At 43.2% G+C, this 20,538-nt stretch overlaps 1 protein-coding gene across 4 annotated transcripts in view; it reads right to left on the reverse strand.

Moving 5' to 3' along the window:
• The window catches only part of LOC115318078 (collagen alpha-1(XVIII) chain), a 94,099-nt gene that overhangs the window by 17,852 nt on the left and 55,709 nt on the right, over window positions 1–20,538 (reverse strand). For all 4 annotated transcript variants that reach the window (XM_029977786.4, XM_029977784.4, XM_040499630.2 and 1 more), the window contains 11 exons: window positions 17,178–17,240; window positions 15,990–16,100; window positions 14,682–14,774; window positions 11,825–11,935; window positions 9,277–9,298; window positions 8,056–8,138; window positions 6,269–6,358; window positions 3,354–3,435; window positions 2,501–2,622; window positions 152–280; window positions 19–57 (listed from right to left, as the gene is read on the reverse strand). In XM_029977786.4, coding sequence (XP_029833646.3) covers window positions 19–57; window positions 152–280; window positions 2,501–2,622; window positions 3,354–3,435; window positions 6,269–6,358; window positions 8,056–8,138; window positions 9,277–9,298; window positions 11,825–11,935; window positions 14,682–14,774; window positions 15,990–16,100; window positions 17,178–17,240 — 945 coding nt within the window. The remainder of the gene's footprint in view (window positions 1–18; window positions 58–151; window positions 281–2,500; window positions 2,623–3,353; window positions 3,436–6,268; window positions 6,359–8,055; window positions 8,139–9,276; window positions 9,299–11,824; window positions 11,936–14,681; window positions 14,775–15,989; window positions 16,101–17,177; window positions 17,241–20,538) is intronic.

Genomic DNA, 20,538 nt, shown 5'->3' on the forward strand with positions numbered 1-20,538 from the left:
GGGTCCGTTCAGGCTTACCGTGGTGGTCTTCTTGGGCAGCTGTACCAGAGATCCAAGCTGGAACAGAAACACGGTTGGTGAACGAGCAAACGTGGCAAGGGGCGAGAATGCAGCGACAGTTTTGGGAGTGTCCCACAGGGGTTAAACTCACAGCCACGTATTGCCAGCCGCTGCTGACTCGTACAAGCAGCGCCTCCTCGTCGAGCACGAACGCCTGCGTCCCCAGCGGACTGATGTCGGACATCCGCAAGAGGGAGTCCATGTTCTTGAAAGTCACGGCCTGCGTGCGTTAAATAAGATAAAAGAGAAGAAAACAGTTTTACCCCAAAATTGCGATGGTTCTGGTCCGCCCATACAGTAACGATGAACAAACGAATTTCCTTGACTAACACTCAATTGGTACCATTCCGATGTTAAAGGGTGCAGAACGCATCTCGATACGAATGCGCTATAGCCATTGCATCAGAAACCTTGGAAGCGTGTCAAATTGATTTTGTGGCTCTAAACGAATAGGTGACCTCAGGTAATATGTAATTATGAGGAAATATCTCCATAGGTTTCTTATATTGTATTTCAACAATATTTAATTTTTTTTTGAATATTTAAAAGTACTGTCCGATAAAATTGTGTGTTTCAGAAACCGACTAAATCCTATTGTGATTGTGCTTTTAGGAATATCTTTTTCACAATATCTGAATTTTGAATCCTCTTCAGCAAAAGTAATTCAATTTTAAACAGAGCCTAACTGCTCAGATTTTGTCCGGAAAACACGGCGTTTTTGTTGGCTACAGCGGAAACTCTGACGTAACATCATGCAAAGAGAGCCACGATAGCTCTTGACTGCTGTCTCAGTAAAACAACTTCGTTCGGAGGAAGACGCGGTTAGCTGAATTGAGGGAAGCTCAGTTCTTCGACGATTATCTTTGTACGTACCATCAACCATGTTGATCAAAACCGGGAATAAGGCAACGCCCGCGACTTACACGTTACCATTCCTGATGTGACATCACGGCACGACAAGCCATGCATCTTTGCGAAACTTGGCGTGCAGTCGCGTATTGATGTTCATAATTGATTTAACAAATATTGAGGCACCTTTTAATGAAATATACATTACATCTGACTATATTTCAGTCCACTCTACGTAGCCAGCGCAAAACCTTAGTAACTTCCGGATATCACCGGACAATCTTTTGAAAAGGAAAGATACTGAAAAGCAGCAGTTTTTGGACTATTATTTACGGAAGTAATAAAATGCGTTTTTTCAAACCTGTCTTCATCGCCCGCACCACACCCCATGATAACCTCGACCCCCCCAGTCGGGTACAATCACTGTTTCTAAGTGCTCCACCCCCATTTTCCAACCCACCCACCCCCTTAAAAAAAAAAAAATCTGAGTTGGGATTAAAGGTATGCGAGCACATCTTCATTGTCTCAGCAAACGAAAAAAAAAAACTGTTTTTCTTTGTAAACATGCGTTTTAAGTTAGCGTGTTTCGAACTATCGTCCGAAGACTATACGTGTTTCATAGTTGAAATTTTACGCAGTGCAGACTATACAGGAATTTTGTTTTTCCAGATCGTTTATTATGACGAGACGTGACGAATTTCGTGAATAAAAGAGTATGTTAATGATGACTTATGTATGAGCATCTTTGTGAGCAAAGAAAGCACAGATTTGTCAAAGTGTACTGTGTACGAGAAGATTATCGTGTCGACTAAGCTCCCTCCAGGTGCGGACTTCGAGGCGTGCGGACTATTTAAGCAAACACTTTTATTTTTGAGCCCAAACTTTCCCCTGCGAACCGGAAAATACGCTACTCAATTTTCGAGGTTTTCTGCTTGGAGCTCAGTGTCTCGCTCTACGCGTGCCCCGCGTTAAGTACATGTCGTAAAGCGTAAACTGTAGGAGAATCTTTAGGCTACACATTACAAGCTTGAGTTCGTAATTTCTAAACGCATGCACAACCATCCTCTCTTGGGCCAACCCGAGAAAGATCTAAGCGTAAGAAGGTGGTTTTAGTTATAATACGGGTAATAAAAAAAAATCACCATGCGTATGTTTTCGGCAGAAAAAGTACCACCAGAGAAAGCTAAGAGCTCGTGCCTGCAGAGTCACTTCACTCGACGATGACGTCGCATTATGTTTACGAAGAACGATAGTTATGTAGTCGCCGACAGCTCATGAGTTCCAAGCATGTTATCATCACACTGCAGCCAATGCGACTGCGACATCAGCAGATAAGAAGGCCGAAGAACGAAGACGAATATATACTCCGTTTCACGTTAGGACGGGCCGCAGGGGACGCTACAATTTGTCGACGCCAACTCAGTGCCAACTATGAACGTCACATGACCTTCGGTAGGGACACTGGGACGAGCGGGGCGCGTAGTGTGCCGTGATACATTTTTGAAGCTGAGAAATGGCTATGATGGTTCAAAACGTCCGTTGCCGTATACATCGTCAGCTGAAACAGAAAAGAGACGTGCTCGGTGTTTACCCCCGGGACGATGGAAGGCGGAGGAGCCGTGTTTTTGGGCGGGAGAGTTCCTCCGGTGCCGGGAGGTCCTGGGGGTCCCGGTGGTCCGGGAGGACCGGGAGGTCCAGAGAGGATCTGCCCTCCTGCGTTAACAGCAGCGAGGAATTGTGTGAGAGGGCTATTGAGTGCCGTTCTGTGAGCGTTCTCTGCGGGTGCAAGAGCTTCGGGCAGAGTAAACGCGTTGGTGTCTATTATTTTGCTCTTGAAGTAGGCATCCACTGGCCAACTCCAGTCATCTTATTGCCTTAAACACAATTGTGAAAGCGCTGTGTTCAGCCTGGTTCACAAGGTGCGATTTTGCTTGCGATTCCGCAGCTGCGGTTTCGAGTACTATACTTCCACTACGTTTTTTATGCCGCACGAGCGACATCGCAACAGCAATCCCGTAGGTAAAATCGCACCTTGTGAATGATATTAACAGATAAAAATTATCGGAAACTAATATTAAAGTCATCAACGCCATCACGTATTATCTTTCTAAAGCTTACGCCATCTTTCGATAGCGGAAGATGGCGCAACAAGTTACAAAAATCACAAACTCGGTCGTCTGCAAACGCGCCCGCCGCTGACCCTGGTAAGTCTGTTGTTATAATTTTTCGCAGGAAGGAAGCTACACTTGGAAATTTTATTAGACAAAGTCCACTACCTAAACAAGTGGTCGATAAAAGTCTGAACTTTCTGTGTGCAGGCGCCGAGTGTTCCGTCTCGTTTTACAGCGTCAAGATCCATTGTGGACACCCTATACACCTACGCATGCCATCCGAGCCCCTCGACTGCGTTAGAACGTGTGCCACGGGGAGGAATCGTGTCCTACCCCTGGTGCTGATGCTATTGGACGTGTCCACCCACTGGCTGATTCCGGGAGGTCCGGGTGGTCCAGGCAGTCCTTGCTCCCCCTACGAAATTAGAAGAAGAATACTTACTACTCTCGTGCTTACATGAATCTATACCCTGTTACGACATAAGATGCACAGGAGAGGCTACGCCCACGAGATGCAAAGTACCGCCCGCACATTAGAATGCTGATACGCCAATAGTCCTCTTCTAATAAAGTTTCTAAAAAGAAAAAAATATCTTTTTGATGAAAATATATTACGCATTGCCGAACGCTCGTTCTCTGACCAAATGAAGAGTTAGCGGTACGAACCAGATGCCAAGGTTTCATAGCCAACCGTTTTCTTATTTGAGCTGGAAAATGGAGCCCGTCCTTGGTAACTGGCGCCATTCAGCCCCGTGTATTTGAGAACTCTGTCGGCAGCCATTTTTTCAATGGAAATATCAGAAAATCACTTCCAACTTTTGAATGAGATAACGGTTAGTTTTCAAAAAAACTTTAGCATCTCGTTCGAACCGCTAGCGCTACATTTGGGCGGAGATTGAGCGTTCCGCGATGCACAGTTTACTTTTGCGGTGAAAATAAAACACTCTAGATACCGTTTAGGACACACTGCACTGCTCAGTGGTAGCTCTTGAACACAATTCATCGGGCAATAAACCATTTTCGAAAGTGCACGCCATCTAGTAGTTGCTGCGTCAATTATACAAGTCCGCCATTGTTCTTTGGGCACGCACACTGATCATGTACTGGACACGGGTGCCGCGTCAGCGTTCGGTGACGACTCGGATCCAATCAAAGGCCTTGTTTCCAGAAAGTGTTTACCGCCAATGTTGCTCGATGGGGTTTTGAGAATGGTCTATTGAAGGGAAATGGAGAGGTCCTTGAATTTGAACAGGTAGTGAAAGTTCTAATACAGACACCTTAAAATTATGTCTTAACTTTGACTTCGATTTTCATTGGTAAGAGCGTCATAATAGCCAATTATAATTTCGGCGTAGACCCGCCCTTTGCGGCTCGCCGACGGTAGAAAAGCGCGAGAGCAAAGAGAAAAAAACTAGCAAAAGTGACGTCATCAGCGGGCTCAGATGACCCTTGCTCGCCACTAAGCTGGCTAGGGAACGCCATTAATGGCGCGACGACGCTCTGGAACCCTAAACTCGTCAAACAGAGTTGGAGCCGAACGTTTGCTGGGCTCGCCAGTTGGACGTCGGCGAAAAAAGCGCAAAGTCATCCTCGGGATAGGCCAATCAATGCGCTCCGGCAACTCCGGCCCCAACTTTGTGTGTGACGAGGTTGGGGGCTCTGTGCACTCTAAAAAAGTCTGTGCGTCTACTTTCACGCACAACATTCGGAGAGCTAATCCCCGCAACTTAGGGAGGCAGCTCAGCGAATAACGATGCCGAAACATATGTTTAGACCAAAAAACGCAGTCTGAGTTGTCACATTAAGCAATGCAAGCGTGACGTTTTGCATTGCTTAACGTCACAACTCAGACTGCGTTTTTTGGTCGAAACATATGTTTCGGCATCATCATTCGCTGAGCTGCTTCCGTAAGTTGCGGTGATTGGCTCTCCGAGTGTTGTGCGTGAAAGTCGACGCACAGACATTTTTTAGAGTGTACAGATAACAGGCGACAAGGAGGATCGCCGCGTGCCCGGCGGCAATCGCTACACGTATTTTTCAGAATAAACGCGGTTTACGTTTACTTCGTACCAAGACAGGTCCGATAACTGAATTAACGGGTCAAAAAGCTAGAGCAGTCCGCTCTTGACTCAGATTTCTTGAAAAGTGCTTCAGATTTCCTTTAAAAAGAGTAAATATAGCTGATATTCAAGCAAATATATGTGTGGCTTATGATTAAGATGCAATTAATGCAAAGGTGCAAGCGAGCTGGAGTTTCTGCAGATCTTATGTTGCAACAGAATGTAATTACTAACATTTTTTTAATGCAATGATCGAATCACGCACTCTCGTCATGGAAATAATGTATTCAGAATTGTAAGCAGTGATAGAGTGCAGGCGAGCTGGTAATTAATCGACATCTTGTAAACCCTGAGATGGGGAAGGATTGTTGTATTCGTCCGTTTATTTTTATCGTTCCCCATCTCAGAGTTTACAAGATGTCAATGCATTCCGCTCTTATTCGTCACGAAAGAAATGCTTTTTCGTTGCTCAATGTTGCCCGTTATCTTTCAGTTTAGACACAAAAGTTATAAAATAAGAAATTAAAGCTTGAGTCTTCCTTTGACAGTGTCTCAGCACCACAGAAATAACCAGCACGGCTTGCGCAAGACATTATTGACAGTCACAAAACTCTGGGGTAAACAAGTGATTAAATCTCATAACGCGCTGGTGTGGCATTCGAAGGGTGCTTATAAATCTGGCTTCCAACGGTTAAACATATTCCACTTAAAGCGGTCATGAAGGTTTTTTTTGGGGGGTTTCACCGAGTATCGTTTAGCCGTAATTCCTGATGTTCTTAATAACCATAAATATTGAGTTCCGCGCTCACTAGCTATTAAAAAAAAAAAATACCGAGGAATCTCGAGCAGAGTAAACCTCTTCATCTCGTGTCACGAACTAGACATTTCAGTGCCGCCAACGTTCATCACAGCCACGCGCAATGAGTTGGGTAGTACTTGTATCACGTACTGTTATTCATACATTATTAGTAATAGGTGATTTCCATAACTTCACTAATCGGCCCCGAATATTTGCCTACAGATTGACTGTAATCGCGCGCACGCCAGTCAATTAGCGAAGTATAGTGCTCGTTTCTCACCCATGAGCCGCGTTCGACCGTGACGCGCCCAGAAATCACACTTGTAGCCTTTTACTTATTATCTCGTGGTCCACTATGCCAAACGAAGTATACCAAAACTTAATCTCACCTTTGGTCCACGGACGTTAGCGTAGGAGGAGCCAGCGCTAAAGCTGATCGGGCCCGGGGGTCCAGGTGGACCGCTCTCTCCCTTGTCACCCTGGATCAAAGCAGACAGGGACAAAATTGATCGAATAACTTCAATATTATATGCGCGCTGTTTATGAGCAAAGCACTGCAGTTTACTTTCCCGCAGAGCACGTGCAGATGGCCAATCATCGCAATCGACAGAGCCCGGCGACTTACGGAACATAGAGTGTGTTTTCACTGTGAGTTCTGGGGGCTCGGGACCAGTCAAGCTGTTTTAACAGCTTTTTTCCCCAAGCCCCCCCCCCCCCCCCCCAAACACTGCACCTCATTGTCGGAAATAAAGCTATTATTATTGTTATAAAATGCTATCGGCGCATATCGCAATTTTTCATTCACGTTGTTTGCTGTGTTTCTGATGCAGAGCGCAACATGAGTAGTAGGTGTGTTTGCGGTTTTTTCTCCAACTATCTTTAACGCGGCACCGGACAGGGATTGAGCATTGCTAACTTACATGTAAAATATGCCTTGCTAGCAATTTCTGTATGGCGTTTTCATATCCTAAAAAACAACCAAAACACTGACAAAATTCAGAGCATGCGCAAATTGTTCTACTCTATTTTCGAAAAACAAGTATATTTAGTGCACGTCCCTCGCAAATATTGTTTTGTAAGAAAACGTATTTGCGATTTTCCTGCAATAAAGCTAAAGAAATGCCATTATTTTAGCGTCTTTTGAATTTTCGCTAGTTTCGGTTGGTTTTTTCGCACGTGCATTCTATCCTTTATTTGCTGGAACATCCTATACCGCGGCAGAAGAACACGCCTCTTATTCGGTAAAGACGTGAATGAAAAGGGATACCGTAATCCATTGCAGTTACATTTAGTTGCAGTCAAAGCTTAGATTATTTGACGACTTGCGAAACAAATTACTTGAACTTATTCATGCCTAAAAGGTGAACAGTGTTTTCTGTGATTACCTCACGAGTGTAATGATTTGCAACTCGTCACATTTTTTTTTTATTTCAGTGGATTTCATTTAACGTTATCCCCTGTTTATCTTAAGTTATGTTATTTATTCCCATACTTTTTTAATAGTACGAAATATCGTTTCGCTCTATGCGCGATAAAAGATTCTAATGGAAAAATACGCAATTTTTTCAACCACAGTCAAAGAAAAGGAGCAACTTAGGTGGCCTCATGTAACCCATACCTATTGTTTATTTGCGGTAATGATTACTACGAAATTATATTTGACTCATGAAATAATACAATTTGCCTTTACAACGAAATTACATTTAACTCATGAAATAATACAATTTGCCTTTAAAACAATCTAAATCACTGGTCATTGCTAGTCGGAATGATCGTGTTCAGTCTGGTCTATTACGTGTTCCCTTTCTGGGTGTAAAGTTGAATAACGTTTTGACGGAGGAAAGTTTACCGGGCGATTAAGAGGCGGTTTTTGATGGCTCGAAAAATAGGGAATTTAGTTTTCTACTACCGTAATAAATCCCCAGCAATCATAATAAAACGTATTAGTGCTGATTAAAAAAAAAACAACAACAAAAAAAAAAAAAAAACGCTGATTTGTTTAACATGAGGTTGGTTTGTCTTTCTGAAGTACTTCTCATGCTCAGCTGCATAAGTGTTTTTGAATATTAAACAAAAATACGCATAATATTGTTGATATACTTGAGAAAATGAAATCGGTGCAATTTGTTTGCTTTGCTCAAGTTTCGAAATGAACAATGTGCACAAATTCCCTCACCTTGTGCCCTGGGAATCCCATGGGCCCCCTCTCTCCGGGAGGTCCAATGGGCCCTCTTAGACCGGGCTCTCCGTTTTGGCCTCCTAGGAAAAACAAAAGGAGACATGTAAACAAAGCCCTATTAAAAAAAAAAAAAAAAAAAAGAACGTCGCGGCATTTCCTTTTTTACTGGCGTGCGTTGTAAATATATATATATATTGATATATATAAATATATATATATATATAATGCTTTTTCGCAGTTTTTACTATCATGATCGTCCCATGATAGTACGCAGATTTTTTACACTTGGTCTAATATGGCATGTCCGAGCGCAGACGAAGACAAAAAGACACGCATATTCATAGAAACAGACTGAAAGCTCATTTTTACGGTACAGATTCTGAATGTCATTGGATTAGCTGCAAAGAATACAACTCAACGAAAAACGCTGATAGCAGTGACGCTGTGCTTCTGGCGTTCCTTGATTGAGACATCGGCTCGTAGACTCCACTGTGATCTGAAAGTACATACATTCACCTTTCCCCATCCTCCTCTTCCCCAGCCGCGCACTCTCTTATCTTTATATTTCGCCTCCCCTCACTAGTGAGCCATTATGATCGTCCTAGGACACGGTGGAAAAATAGAGATAGCTGATTAAGGCCAGGAGAGGGTCTGAAACCCCATTTAGGCTTCGTGCATCTCCCGGCACTGTCGGTGCCACTGCCGGGAAATGCGCAGAGGCGCCGACAGCGCTACAAATTATGACTGCAAATCATCTACAGCGCGTCAAGCTGGCATGTCTTTATTCTTGCCGAGAGAGAAGAAAATATAGTGCCGCATTTTTATTCTGGGAATGCAGTTATAAGTAAACGTTGATATATGTCTTTATAACTTTCTTCATCCCTTTCATAGTTGTATGTTAGAGTTTTTGGAGTTTTGTTTCCCGTCTTTTTGTTTTTGTGTTGGTGTACCATTGAGAAGATCGTCATGATTGCTTTTGGGCACGCAAAAATAAAGATTATTATGTGTCAATAAAAATTCCACATAATTTAAAGTTACGAATAATGCAAAGTATGCTCTCTGTTTACCAATGAAGATGTGATATCCTACCTCCCCATCGCATTTTGTTTTCAATGTGTCAGCTATGCATACAAATACAGGAACGTTTTTTCTTTATTTTTTTTACTTTAATGCTATTAAGCTTAATAAACAATACATTAGGAGCAGAGCGGTACTCACTTGTTACGTAGGTAAGGCCGTCCTGAAAGAAATGTCCGTAATATCAGTCATACATTCAGACATATATTTTCACGTTTGTCCTGACTCAGCAGGATGTTAGATTTATTGCCCCACGCAGACACATTGCATCAACATGGTTAGTTGAGGTTGCTTACTATGACCTTTACGCAAAAAAAAAATGAACAAAAGAAAAACGAAGGGGACAGAATACGTCACTTTTCTTTGAATATTAAAATTGAGCAAAACAGATACATAAAAATAACCACGTGCTCTAAGGAAATAGTGAAGATAAGACTGTCAACCCTCATGGGGTTGGCAGTCTTATCTTCAGTCACGCGTTCTGGAGACATGTGGATACGGGTGGTTCCCGTTTCGACCCATTTCCAGTTCAGCTTTCTCGTTTGTACCTTCCCGTTTCGACCCGACTGAAAACGACCTTCTCGTTTCATCCTTTCCCATTTCGCCCTATCCCGAAACTACCTTCCCGCTTCGGCCATTGTTCGTTATCAAATGGGTCGGTTCGTTTGTATTGTTAACAGTTGGTTAGGTTCAAGTGTCCAATGTCTGTCCTCCTTGCTCCCACCTCACTTCTCCCTCTCCCAAAACAACCTTGGAGACATGGCACTGTAAGATAAAAGCTGTGTCAGGAAGGGCTCACCCGAACATTAAAAGCTTCATCGATATTATCAAATGGGATGAGGCCTTGACAAGACCTAATTAAAAACAAAGCAACGCAAAGACGAGAACCAAGTAAAAGGTAACCGACAGGATACAGCGCTGTGTCCTCCCGGTTATCGTTTGCTTTGTCCATCATATTTGCGCTGTTTTGTTTTAATCATGTCTGCATACCAACTAGCTTCAACTTCCACGTTAATCAACCTTGACAAGGATATCTTTGCAGCAGCTTGCTAATGGTTGTGCGGTGCGGGCCAGTGGAGATCCGCGGACTATCAAAAATGGAGTGTCGCCTTTCTGATAATGCGATTTTCCTGCTCGACTTCCTCAACAAAGGCGACAGTATTTTGTGGAGAGTTTTTCTTGTGAGCGCGAGGGTTCTGTGTTTGAACTTGTAAAAAAATGAAGTCGCAATCACCAGCCTGTCAACTTGCCTGATTTCTCACTCTTCAAAATATCCCGTTCACTATAAGAAAGTTTTAGAATAACGTACGTAAGCGCTTTGAGTAACCTAAAAATAGCGTCGCGATATAAAACCTACGGTAGCGCTAATTTTCGCTTACTCAAAGTTCTTGCCTACGTTATTTTAAGACTTCATTATCGTACAGAGCCTGACACTGTTAGCGCGAACAAGCGATTGTTGGTTTTCGCTGTTTGTCTTAAAGAATCAAAAGACTGCCACCAATATTATTAGTCTCTTTGAAAGTGCTCATCTGGGCCACTAACCTAAGTGGTACAATTTGGTACGCCCTAACACCATTTCGTAGTAACATTTAAAAAGTCGTCAACATCGTGTACGCTGTAAGGTTGTCGCGTTTCGTAGTTCCCCATTTTGGCGACAATTTTGAAAGAAGCATTTCAAGTGGTTCAAGTAGAAATATATTTCGTTGGAGCTTGTCGGAAAGTGACGTATAGTTTAAGGATACGTTGACAGTAAAAACTAGTTCACAACATAACTAAATAGCTCGCCGGCACCTTTCCATTAATTGCATAAGCAAAATTTCGGAACCTATTCTTAAGGAGAAAATGTGGGCAAACCAGGCTTAGAACGATGAAGACTTTTCGCGAAGAGGTTGAGATGTGTGGGGCTTTGTACCAATGGGTTTAAACAGGACGGACTCAAACGTAATGGGTGTTTCGGCTACGGATGCATATAAGAAGGGCGTTTCGGGAACGGGTTGAAACGGGACAGGTTCAAACGGGAAGGTCGTTTCGGGAATGGGTTGAAACGGGACGGGTTTAAACGGGAAGGTCGGGACGGGTTCAAACGGGAATGGGTTGTTTTGGGCTATACCTAAGAATACCCCTCTGTCAGTGCCAGGGAAGGGGCACTAACGCAGATATCATCGCCATAAGATTTGCTATGGGCATTTTTAAGAGTGCAGAGTAACTCGACCAGTGTAATTGAACGCTTTACGATTAAGCATTTTAAATTCAATATTTCAATATGATCGGATCTGACATAATATAGGTTTAATATTATCAGCTCTAGCTACTTGGATGTAGCGTTACATATGCTAGATCCGATAAGCGCGAGACACAAGCACGACGAAACATCCAACGGGTAATACGGCGCGTGGTAAAGATTGCCGAATCCAACCAAGCACCGGCCAATCACGGCGCCACGTGAACAAAATCGATGCCTCGATTGGCCGGGGCCTGATCGGATTATATATACGGCGCGCCGTACGACCTGTCGGACGTCGTATCACGTTACAACACGACACGAATCTCCAAGCTTGATGGTCGTGATGTGTTGTCCTGGTTTTCCTCACCCTCCATTGTTTAAATAACTTGACTTATATTTGAGATGCACATCGTGCACACGACACCTCTTTTAAAGCGTGGAAACCACAAAAGCAGATGCACTCACGCTCCCGATGTAGCTAGTGGATCCAGGCGGCCCTGGAGGACCAGCGTCTCCCTTACTGCCCTTGATGGACTCTCCCGGCTCACCCTTAGGACCCGGCAGGCCGTGGCTCATCTGACGAAGCGAAAAAAAAAGGGATTTATTTCCCTTACTTAATCGGGACGCAGACTTATGTGAACGTCAGGACCACGCCTTCAGCTCTGTCCACTACGCGGTAAGCAGGAAAAAAAAAAAAAAAAACCCACAAAAAACACAACTGTGTCAGCATGAGTCAGAAAGGCAGGAATGGTTGTAGAGATGGTGCTTTGAATTCACTTACTAGCCTCAAGATTCAAATGACAGCGAAACGAACACGTAAAGTCTCCTCGCGGTTTTGCGATTTTTAGAAGGGTTGTTCCTATATATCTAATTGATAACGGGGGCAGATGAATGAAAGTTTTGGCGGCGACATGCACTTTCTGTCATGTTCGGCTGCTGAGTCATGTTCGGCACAGTTTGTGCGAGGTAATTTGTATCTGCACGAAAACACGGGTTGCATTTCTTGAGGAAAGCAACCTAAGCCAAGCAATCTGAAAGATTTTCTTATTATTTATTCGGGGAAATCTGTACCTGAGAACCCAACGGAGTTGTTGGTTCAAAAATGCGAACTACAATTTGGTATTGTAAAGTCGCCGCAACTGGCGAAAGTACGGCTTGCACTTTGAGGGCACAGCGGCTTCAACCTAGGCGACTCACTTCCTATCAATCTGAGTAGTTGGAGTTCTTACCATGCTGGAAAGACAGGCACATTTCTTTTTTAAACATAAGGTAGTATCAGCGTCGATTTTTGCTGATCATGAAAAAACTTGTGAATCATATAACTTGTTCCGCTCGAAACGAGGCTTACTTTAGGACGCGGACCATTTGACTAGTTATATTGCTTATTGTCTCGCCACAACAGATGTACTTTGGCAGACATTTAGCGGTCTTTCATTATTAACCAATTCACTTTCATATCGTGATTCATTTACACCAGTGTTGTACGGAACGGCGTTCCAAGGAACGGCGTTCCTGGAACGCGTTCCTTTTAGGAGTAACGAAGGAACGCCGCCGTTCCATTTTGCATCGCTGGAACTGGAACGGGAACGCGTCACATTTTTACTGGAACGGAAAGAGTAACGGCGTTCCTTTTTTTCGTCCAGTGGGGTAGTTTTTATTTTATTTATAACAGGGAAATTTTTACAATACAAAAACAATATCTTTACGAAGTGCAGGATCTCGTTAACTATTTGACTGCTAGTCTTATGGATAATTTTGTGTGGTCCTTGATTGCTAATAGTTTTGGGTGCAGGAGGGCTGGTGGACATTGACTCTTTTGAGTGCCCGAAACTGCGGCACAAAAAGCAAAGCTTTTAGTCGTAGGAAAAAACAAAGAGGGTCATTTCAAACTCGACTACTTTTTTTTGGTTTCACGAACCCTCATACACCAAAACCCAGAAATCTAAGGCCAACTGCAGCCATTTCTGAACTTCCCTAACGAAACCTACAGTTACAACAAGATCACAGGTTGCCAGACATGTAACGCACCCTGTATCCCGAACATTGGTCACTTAAAAAATACACAAAAAATAACCTTTATTTCTTCTCTTGTCCCCTACCTTCAAACTGAACAACAAATCCAGCCTTCACAAAGAAGTATTTGTAGTTTTCAAGACTGACCTTCAAAAATCCATACCCGCTCCTGTACTTGCTCGTCTTGCGGACAGCAACATCGAGAAGCAACTGTTGTTAAGTTCTAACAAGGGACTTTGTTAAATTGAAACGTGTGAGGTTGTTGTAAAACGCTCGTGCATTGTGGCTACATTTGGCTCGTCTCAATCGTCCACTACAAACATGAATGTGGTTAAAAGCTGAGATTTTTAACTTGAATATATCAACAAATAAAACCCGGCTTCCACTTGTTTTCTTCTTCTGGTGCCCTTCCATCGCGACATACAAACTCGTATCGTATACGAAAAAATAGTCAGAGTGCAGGCGAGCTGGTGTAAGTTGAACATGATTGTAAACCTGAGACTGGGGCAGAAAAGAGAACACAACAGAAGGTAGTAAAAGGGGAGGCAACGTCTCAATTGAGACGTTGCCTCTCCTTTTACTACCTTCTGTTGTGTTCTCTTTTCTGCCCCAGTCTCAGGTTTACAATCATGCCGTATCGTATGTTGCGTATTGATGGGATAGATAAAAAAGAAAACAATCTTTGCTTGATTTAACTAAATATGGTAATTAGCAAACCACAAATGTAACGTATATGTAACGATACGTTCCATTTTTTACGTTGTAACGGGAACGAGTTCCTTTTTCACAGATGGAACTTGTAACGGGAACGCGTTCCAAAAATCAGAAGGAACGAGGAACGAGCTTTCGTTCCTTTTTTTGAGGAACGTGTACAACACTGACACCAATGACTGCCGCCGAGCGTGCACAATGTAGGGCACGATACAGACATTCAATTGAGAGAGTGGCCGAAGCGCGTCTCTTATGCCTTCTTTTCTCGCCAACGCGGCGGTTCGTACTTCGTCCGTTTCGCATTCCAAAGTCAAGATAGTTCCAAAAGTTTTTTACACCGCAGGAAGGCCTTCTGCCTCATACCTGCGTTCGATATGTTTCTTTTGTAAATATTCAATTTGGCCAGAGTGGGGGTTCTAACAGACATTAGTACATCAAACTACAATTACTGGGATGAACGCCGGTGCAACGATCGTTCCTTATCGAAATCGACGGGACTGGGATTTAAATGCATGATATCTAACGTCAAATATTTTTGGCCTCGTATCAAGACGGAAGGTTTTTCATTATTTTTTAACAAATGTCAGATGTTGCGCACCGTTTGTCCAAACTCGCCGACAAATCCGGGAGGTCCCGGTGGTCCCGGGGGGCCTCTCTTGCCCCTGCGGCCTTTGTCACCTTTGTCGCCTTTCTGGAAGGTCAAGAAGAAGATTTTAGATTTCTATTTTCCTCATGGTATTGAACATTCTAGTGCCATCATGACTTTTGTAAAATAACGACTGACTTTTTCATTCAGTAGAGGCATAAAATTAACCTGGGCGAGGGTGCATTGCTATGAAAAGGAGGAGTTCCTCTACAGTGGCACGCATATAAGAGCTATCCGTTGAGCCATATCTAACATATAGTGCAGCACCAGCCTCGCATAAGCAGAGTTCGAAGATCCCGTTGCTGTTCCATAGTGTCGGAAAAAATGACTTGGCTGCTTTTCTACAAGGGCCATAACCTTAAATCGGTTATGATCCTTGTATACATACTAAGCTCTTCGTAAAACGGACATATGCACTGCAACACCTTCTCTGGGGGATATGCCAAAGCTTGATTGTAGTTTACTCGACCGATATCTTGTATCCATGAATGTTTTACGACATATTTTGTACTGCAGCTTACCATTACACTAAGTGGAACATAGATACAGCAAAGCGGTTTCTTGCACTACTGAAAGCATATACACTGAGAGAATGGGGGAGAGGATGGAATTAAGCGCGGGGAAACGTCGGGGAGTCGACCTCTGATTTAAATGGTGGAACGCAAAGGCCAGCTGCCTTTGTCTCTCACCGTCCAAACTCGTTCGAACAATGAGAACAGACACGAAGGATCCGTATTGAGTCTCTCACAGAGCAGCGCCTGCGGGGCATTCTGCGACGATGCGATGCCTCGCAGAGAGATGCGTGGTTATACTGCGACCTAAAGATCTTCAGGTAATTTATCAGCGCTAACGAATTTGAGGCTTGGTAGCCTATAAGTGAATATTCCACCCGCCAATGATGAGTATAAATAGTGTATGTCTTTTTGTGCCCCTTTACGTACACAAGGCCCGCAGATTAACGGCGTATATTGCTCACTGTGCTCTGACGCCTTGCCATGGCGTTTACAAATAACTTGATAGTTCAGTATTCGTTTCGCTTTATTGCGCCGTAGACGGGAGGAGTAACGTTATTGACATGTTGAAATAAAATATCGAGTTCGTGTTTCAAAATGTTTTATAGTCTTTCTAAATTGGAGAACCATCCCGTCATATGGGCCAGTGCGTTTCCCGCCATACCAGGCATGTCTGTTGCGGCAAGAGTAATTTCCAAGAAATATCTTGTGTAGGAAACAATGTATCGCAATTTCACTTGGGGCTTACCTGATGTACTATGGTCTCGCCATCGATCTCTTGGTAGTGGATGACTCCAGGGTCCCCTCGCTCACCTTTGGCTCCATTCAGACCGTCAGTACCATCCCTCCCTGGTTCGCCCTGTACGGTTGATTGCATGGACGCGCGAGCACAATACAGCGTGTGTGAGAAAACTAGAAATAACCTAAGTGTACTGAACTAAAACAACTATTTTGTATTCCGAGCTCTGGACGAGAAAGCAGAAAAAAAATGCTGTTATTTACTTGTTTACTGTACTCAATTATACGCTATCCCCAACAACTTCGTGTTTATATCACCATTCAACAAGCACGACCCAAATCGGTGTTACGGGAGAGTGGATACCAACAGAAAGAGTGATCGACGCGCCTTGCCAAATGCTAATTACAGTTCGTCATATCAAGTAAAATTCGAAGGGGCCCACAGACTGACATTCTAGTAAGCCGCTGACCTGAAATAAGTCCTATTCCTTGACCATGTTTTATGTACTACAGAGCTAGTATAGGATGCGGTCATATCCTACTTTCTATGCTAGATGAGAAAATACCGAATTTTTACAATATGTTTTCTATCGTTTTTGGGAGACGTACTGTACATACAAAAATGGTCTACAAAATGACTAATAAGCAATTTTATGATTAATACAAAAAAACAAAAATAAAACCACAACGGGTGTTGTTTTCTTTTCGTGATCATATGGTCAACCCCCATCGTTCATCTCGACGCCATTTGAACTACGACGTATGCGCGGTTTCACCTTCACTTTTAACGACTCATTTATTCCACTTGCCATAGTAGAATGGAACGATCTGCATGACAACATAGTTAACATCGGTGACCCATATGTTTTTAGAAATGCAGTCAATAATAAATACGGAACTGAGATCGTCTTTTGTGTGGCCACTGCTTGTCCAGGAATGTTTTATTTCTTTCCCTTCGTTGTTTATTTTTGTATAATGTTCCATATGTATCTGCTCACTTTGTATGCCACCTCCCCCCCCCCCCCCCCCCCCCGCCCCCGCCCCCGGCCCGCTTTACGTAATGCCCTTCGGAGCCTTTAAGGGTATATGAACGAGTGAATGAATGAGTGAAGGTTGCTAGTGCGCAATTCGTCTTTTTACGTTGTTCTCGTCCGATCTGCAGATAGTCCGAAATCCCGAGTCAGCGGCAGTCTCTTACCTTGGCACCATCTTTACCAGGAGGCCCGACGGGTCCCTCGAAGCCCATGTCGCCTTTTTCGCCCTAGATGGACACCACAGCAGAGTTTCTATTTAGAGAAACATCGCGCCCCACGGGCGCGATATTTTCAGACCCCAAAGGGCTTAATTACTGCACGCCAAACGTTCAACGAATAAAACTAAAACTGCACAGACTCAAAAGAAAAGATCTAAAAAAATAAGATTAAATTTGGATTTTATGATGCTGCGGATTTTGCTGTATATCCAGTTATGCAAGTTCTACAGCATCGGGGAATTGTCGGTGAGAGATAGAACTTAAATTAATTTACGTAGCACGTAGTCGGAGCTAGTATGAAGAGCTTTAAGGTGACCCTTCTGGAGGCCTCAGAGCGGCAGCCGAAGGTTTTCTAAATAACTTAGCTTCTATAGTGTCTTCAGTGCTTAAAAAAAGCCGTGTCTTACCTAAACTTGAAAAGCCGTAATTTTTAGTTCGTATAATACTATTGATTTCGTAAAGGAAGTCGTACCAGCGTGTGAGAATGAACGGCACCCCTATAAAATTATAATAAATACAAGATTCATTAACTTGTTGTTTGTTTATATTTGTCCCTCAACGTACTACAAAGTTTATGGGAAGGTTAATGAAAATTGGACAATGCATTGCCACTGACAAACTTGACTACACTTTAACAGGTCTTTGGCCTGAACAAGACTGCAGAAATCTTCAGGGCGAAAACTTCTCCTGCAAGTTTAGCTCGTCAAATTTACGATGAGATTAGTGTTCCGCATAATCAGATTATTGCTGAGCGAAATTCGCCCAAAAATATGTTCTGAAATGTTTTTTCGGATGGTTCAATCTCACGTCAATAAAGGTTGGAAATAGGCAAAACAGAGTAAATAATTTAAAAAGGGCGCAGTTATAAAATGAATAAAACGGCAGATAGCAGTGAAATACCATGAGTAATTTTTCTCTCCTGATGAGATTACCTGATCGTGACGTAAGTTTGATTCCTTGACCTTTTTGGTTGCTCAAGGGACAATTCCCTTTAGAAAAATCAATACAAATTAGACATACTAACGTTGTACTTGCCTATAATAAAAATACACCTGAAGCATATGTTTAATATACCTAAGCCTATTTTAATTATACTGTTTGTATTTTTAGTGTACCTTATGTTGTAGCAGTGTGGTTCACGCTTTGACCCTGTCTTGCATTTGGGTGTTCATGCTAAAATATGTTTCATATACTATTAGGAAACTAAAAATATAGTTTTTATATTTGCGACGTGCATCATAAAAGTACACCGTTAATGTACTATTAGTGTAATGCTTTTTACCAAGGGTGTGTCGATGAAAATATTTTGTATTTTTTTCTTTTTATCAAAGCGGAAACGCCATTTTCACAAGCGTTTCCGTTGTGCGAGCTAGAGCGAGCAAATTATCCACCACCGAGAAATAATCGTGATCTAATGTATTGATTTCCTCAGAAAGTATAAGGAGTATTCACTGGGCGCCATATTTGTGGGTGCTGCCTAGAGCGCATGCTCAGAACGAGTCCACATTAATAGGCTGCTAAGACCGGCAACCTTGAGGGTGCGGAATGCACGTTACAAAAGAACTGCGGAAGCTCGCCATCAGCACGCGCTCAGCAGTCGCGCACACAACTATGTCCGCCAGTGAATACTTCCTATACTTGAAGTACGGCGTGTGCCTAAGCATCTGCTTGCGGGAGGCAGGGTAGAAAATGAATGACAACGACGTGTGAAAATAAAAGGGAACAAATGCCGGCTTCATACTTTCTGAACCTGAAGAAAAAATTTTCGGTACCTAGCGACTTGCTAGCTACAATAAAAAAAAAGAAAAAAAAAATGCTTTGTTTAAAGGGACACATAACTCTTGGAAACTTTTTATTCTGTTACTGGGTAGGACAAGTATGCCACAAAATAAACGTACCCCCCCTTTACACGAAAAATAGAAAGAAAGAAAACTTTGCGCATTAATTACGTGGCGAGAAATATTTTGAGTTTGCGGAGATTCCTAAACATGCTTCTACTTTGAGGATCGATTTCTCAAAACGAAAAGGAGCGAAATCGCTCCTAGCTAAAAATGAAGCTCTGAAGTAAATATTGCGTATATTTTTTTATAATTTTTTTTTGTGACATACATGTTGTATCCAGGAGGCGTCCGAAATGCCAAAAATTAAAATGCCGGATTATCGAAACGCCGAAAATCGAAACATAAAAAATTAAAAAGCCGAAAAAACAAAATGGCGAAAATCAAAATGCCGGAAGACGACAAAGGCCGAAAACTCAGTTGGCAGAACCATACAGCACAAACGACTGAAAATTACAAAATATAATGTTTTATACCTCCCCTCTCCCCCCCCCCCCCCCCCCCCCCCCCCCCGCCCCCTCCCCCTCCCCCCGAGGGTTTACTTGAGAAACCAGAAGAGACGTTTTCTTGTTCTTGTTTATTGCATGCTGTGTTTCTTTTTTTTTTCTTAACGCAGTTGTCTTTTGTGAGAAGAGTGGTTTCAGGCACGCGTGTACGCCTTCAATTTGCAGGAACACAAAAAAAAAGCGCCTCACCCTAACCGCAAAGCAATCCAGATCAGCTTTATGGAGCGCTGTCAGTCCTAACTTCTGTACTCTCCTCCATATTGACTGGCACGGGTGGAACTTAGAACGGGAGAAGTGACCAAACTGCGTTGATTGCTGTCAATTCAAAGTTCGTGCTTTCAATCTTCAGATTTAGTGCAAGTCCAGGTTCTGCTGCGAAATTAAGCACTTGTTCGGAGAGTACCTCGTACGTCACTTGTGTTCGTCTCGTCAAGTGGTAGTAGACGAGAGGATGCACGCAACGATGGACAAAATCATGAATTGTGTACTGCATCTGCTCAAAGGGCGGCGACACGGTCTTAACATCCACCAACCACAGTTCAGCGTCTTTCAGTTGCTTCAGGTTATTGTCCGTAAAATAAATTGGGCGACCAGCTTCATCTCCACATGTGCGCAACGCAGGTACTCCTGTCCATCTCGGTCTAGATCTCGCATTCCATGTTGAGCTGCTAAGCAGGCTCGCGTGGACAGGCGGCTTTTTTCTTCCATCTCACAAGCTGGCGCAAGGCTTCGTTACTTGGTATACGCGCAGTGACGAAGACGCTGTTACGCTAGCCGTGATCTGCTGTACAAGGCAGCCTGACCTGAGCATGCCGCATGGGCCCTCATCTCCTCTCGCACACGAAGAACCATAACCCTGAGGACATCCGGCGTGTAAATTCAACGGGGCAGTGTTTTTGAAACACTTTGGGGAATATCATCTCGGGAATGATCCATATTCAGTCAGGCGTTGCACTCCTTTCG

The sequence above is a fragment of the Ixodes scapularis genome, unplaced genomic scaffold (genome assembly GCF_016920785.2).
Source record: "Ixodes scapularis isolate PalLabHiFi unplaced genomic scaffold, ASM1692078v2 PGA_scaffold3__209_contigs__length_174095766, whole genome shotgun sequence".
NCBI classification, from domain to species: Eukaryota; Metazoa; Arthropoda; class Arachnida; order Ixodida; family Ixodidae; genus Ixodes; species Ixodes scapularis.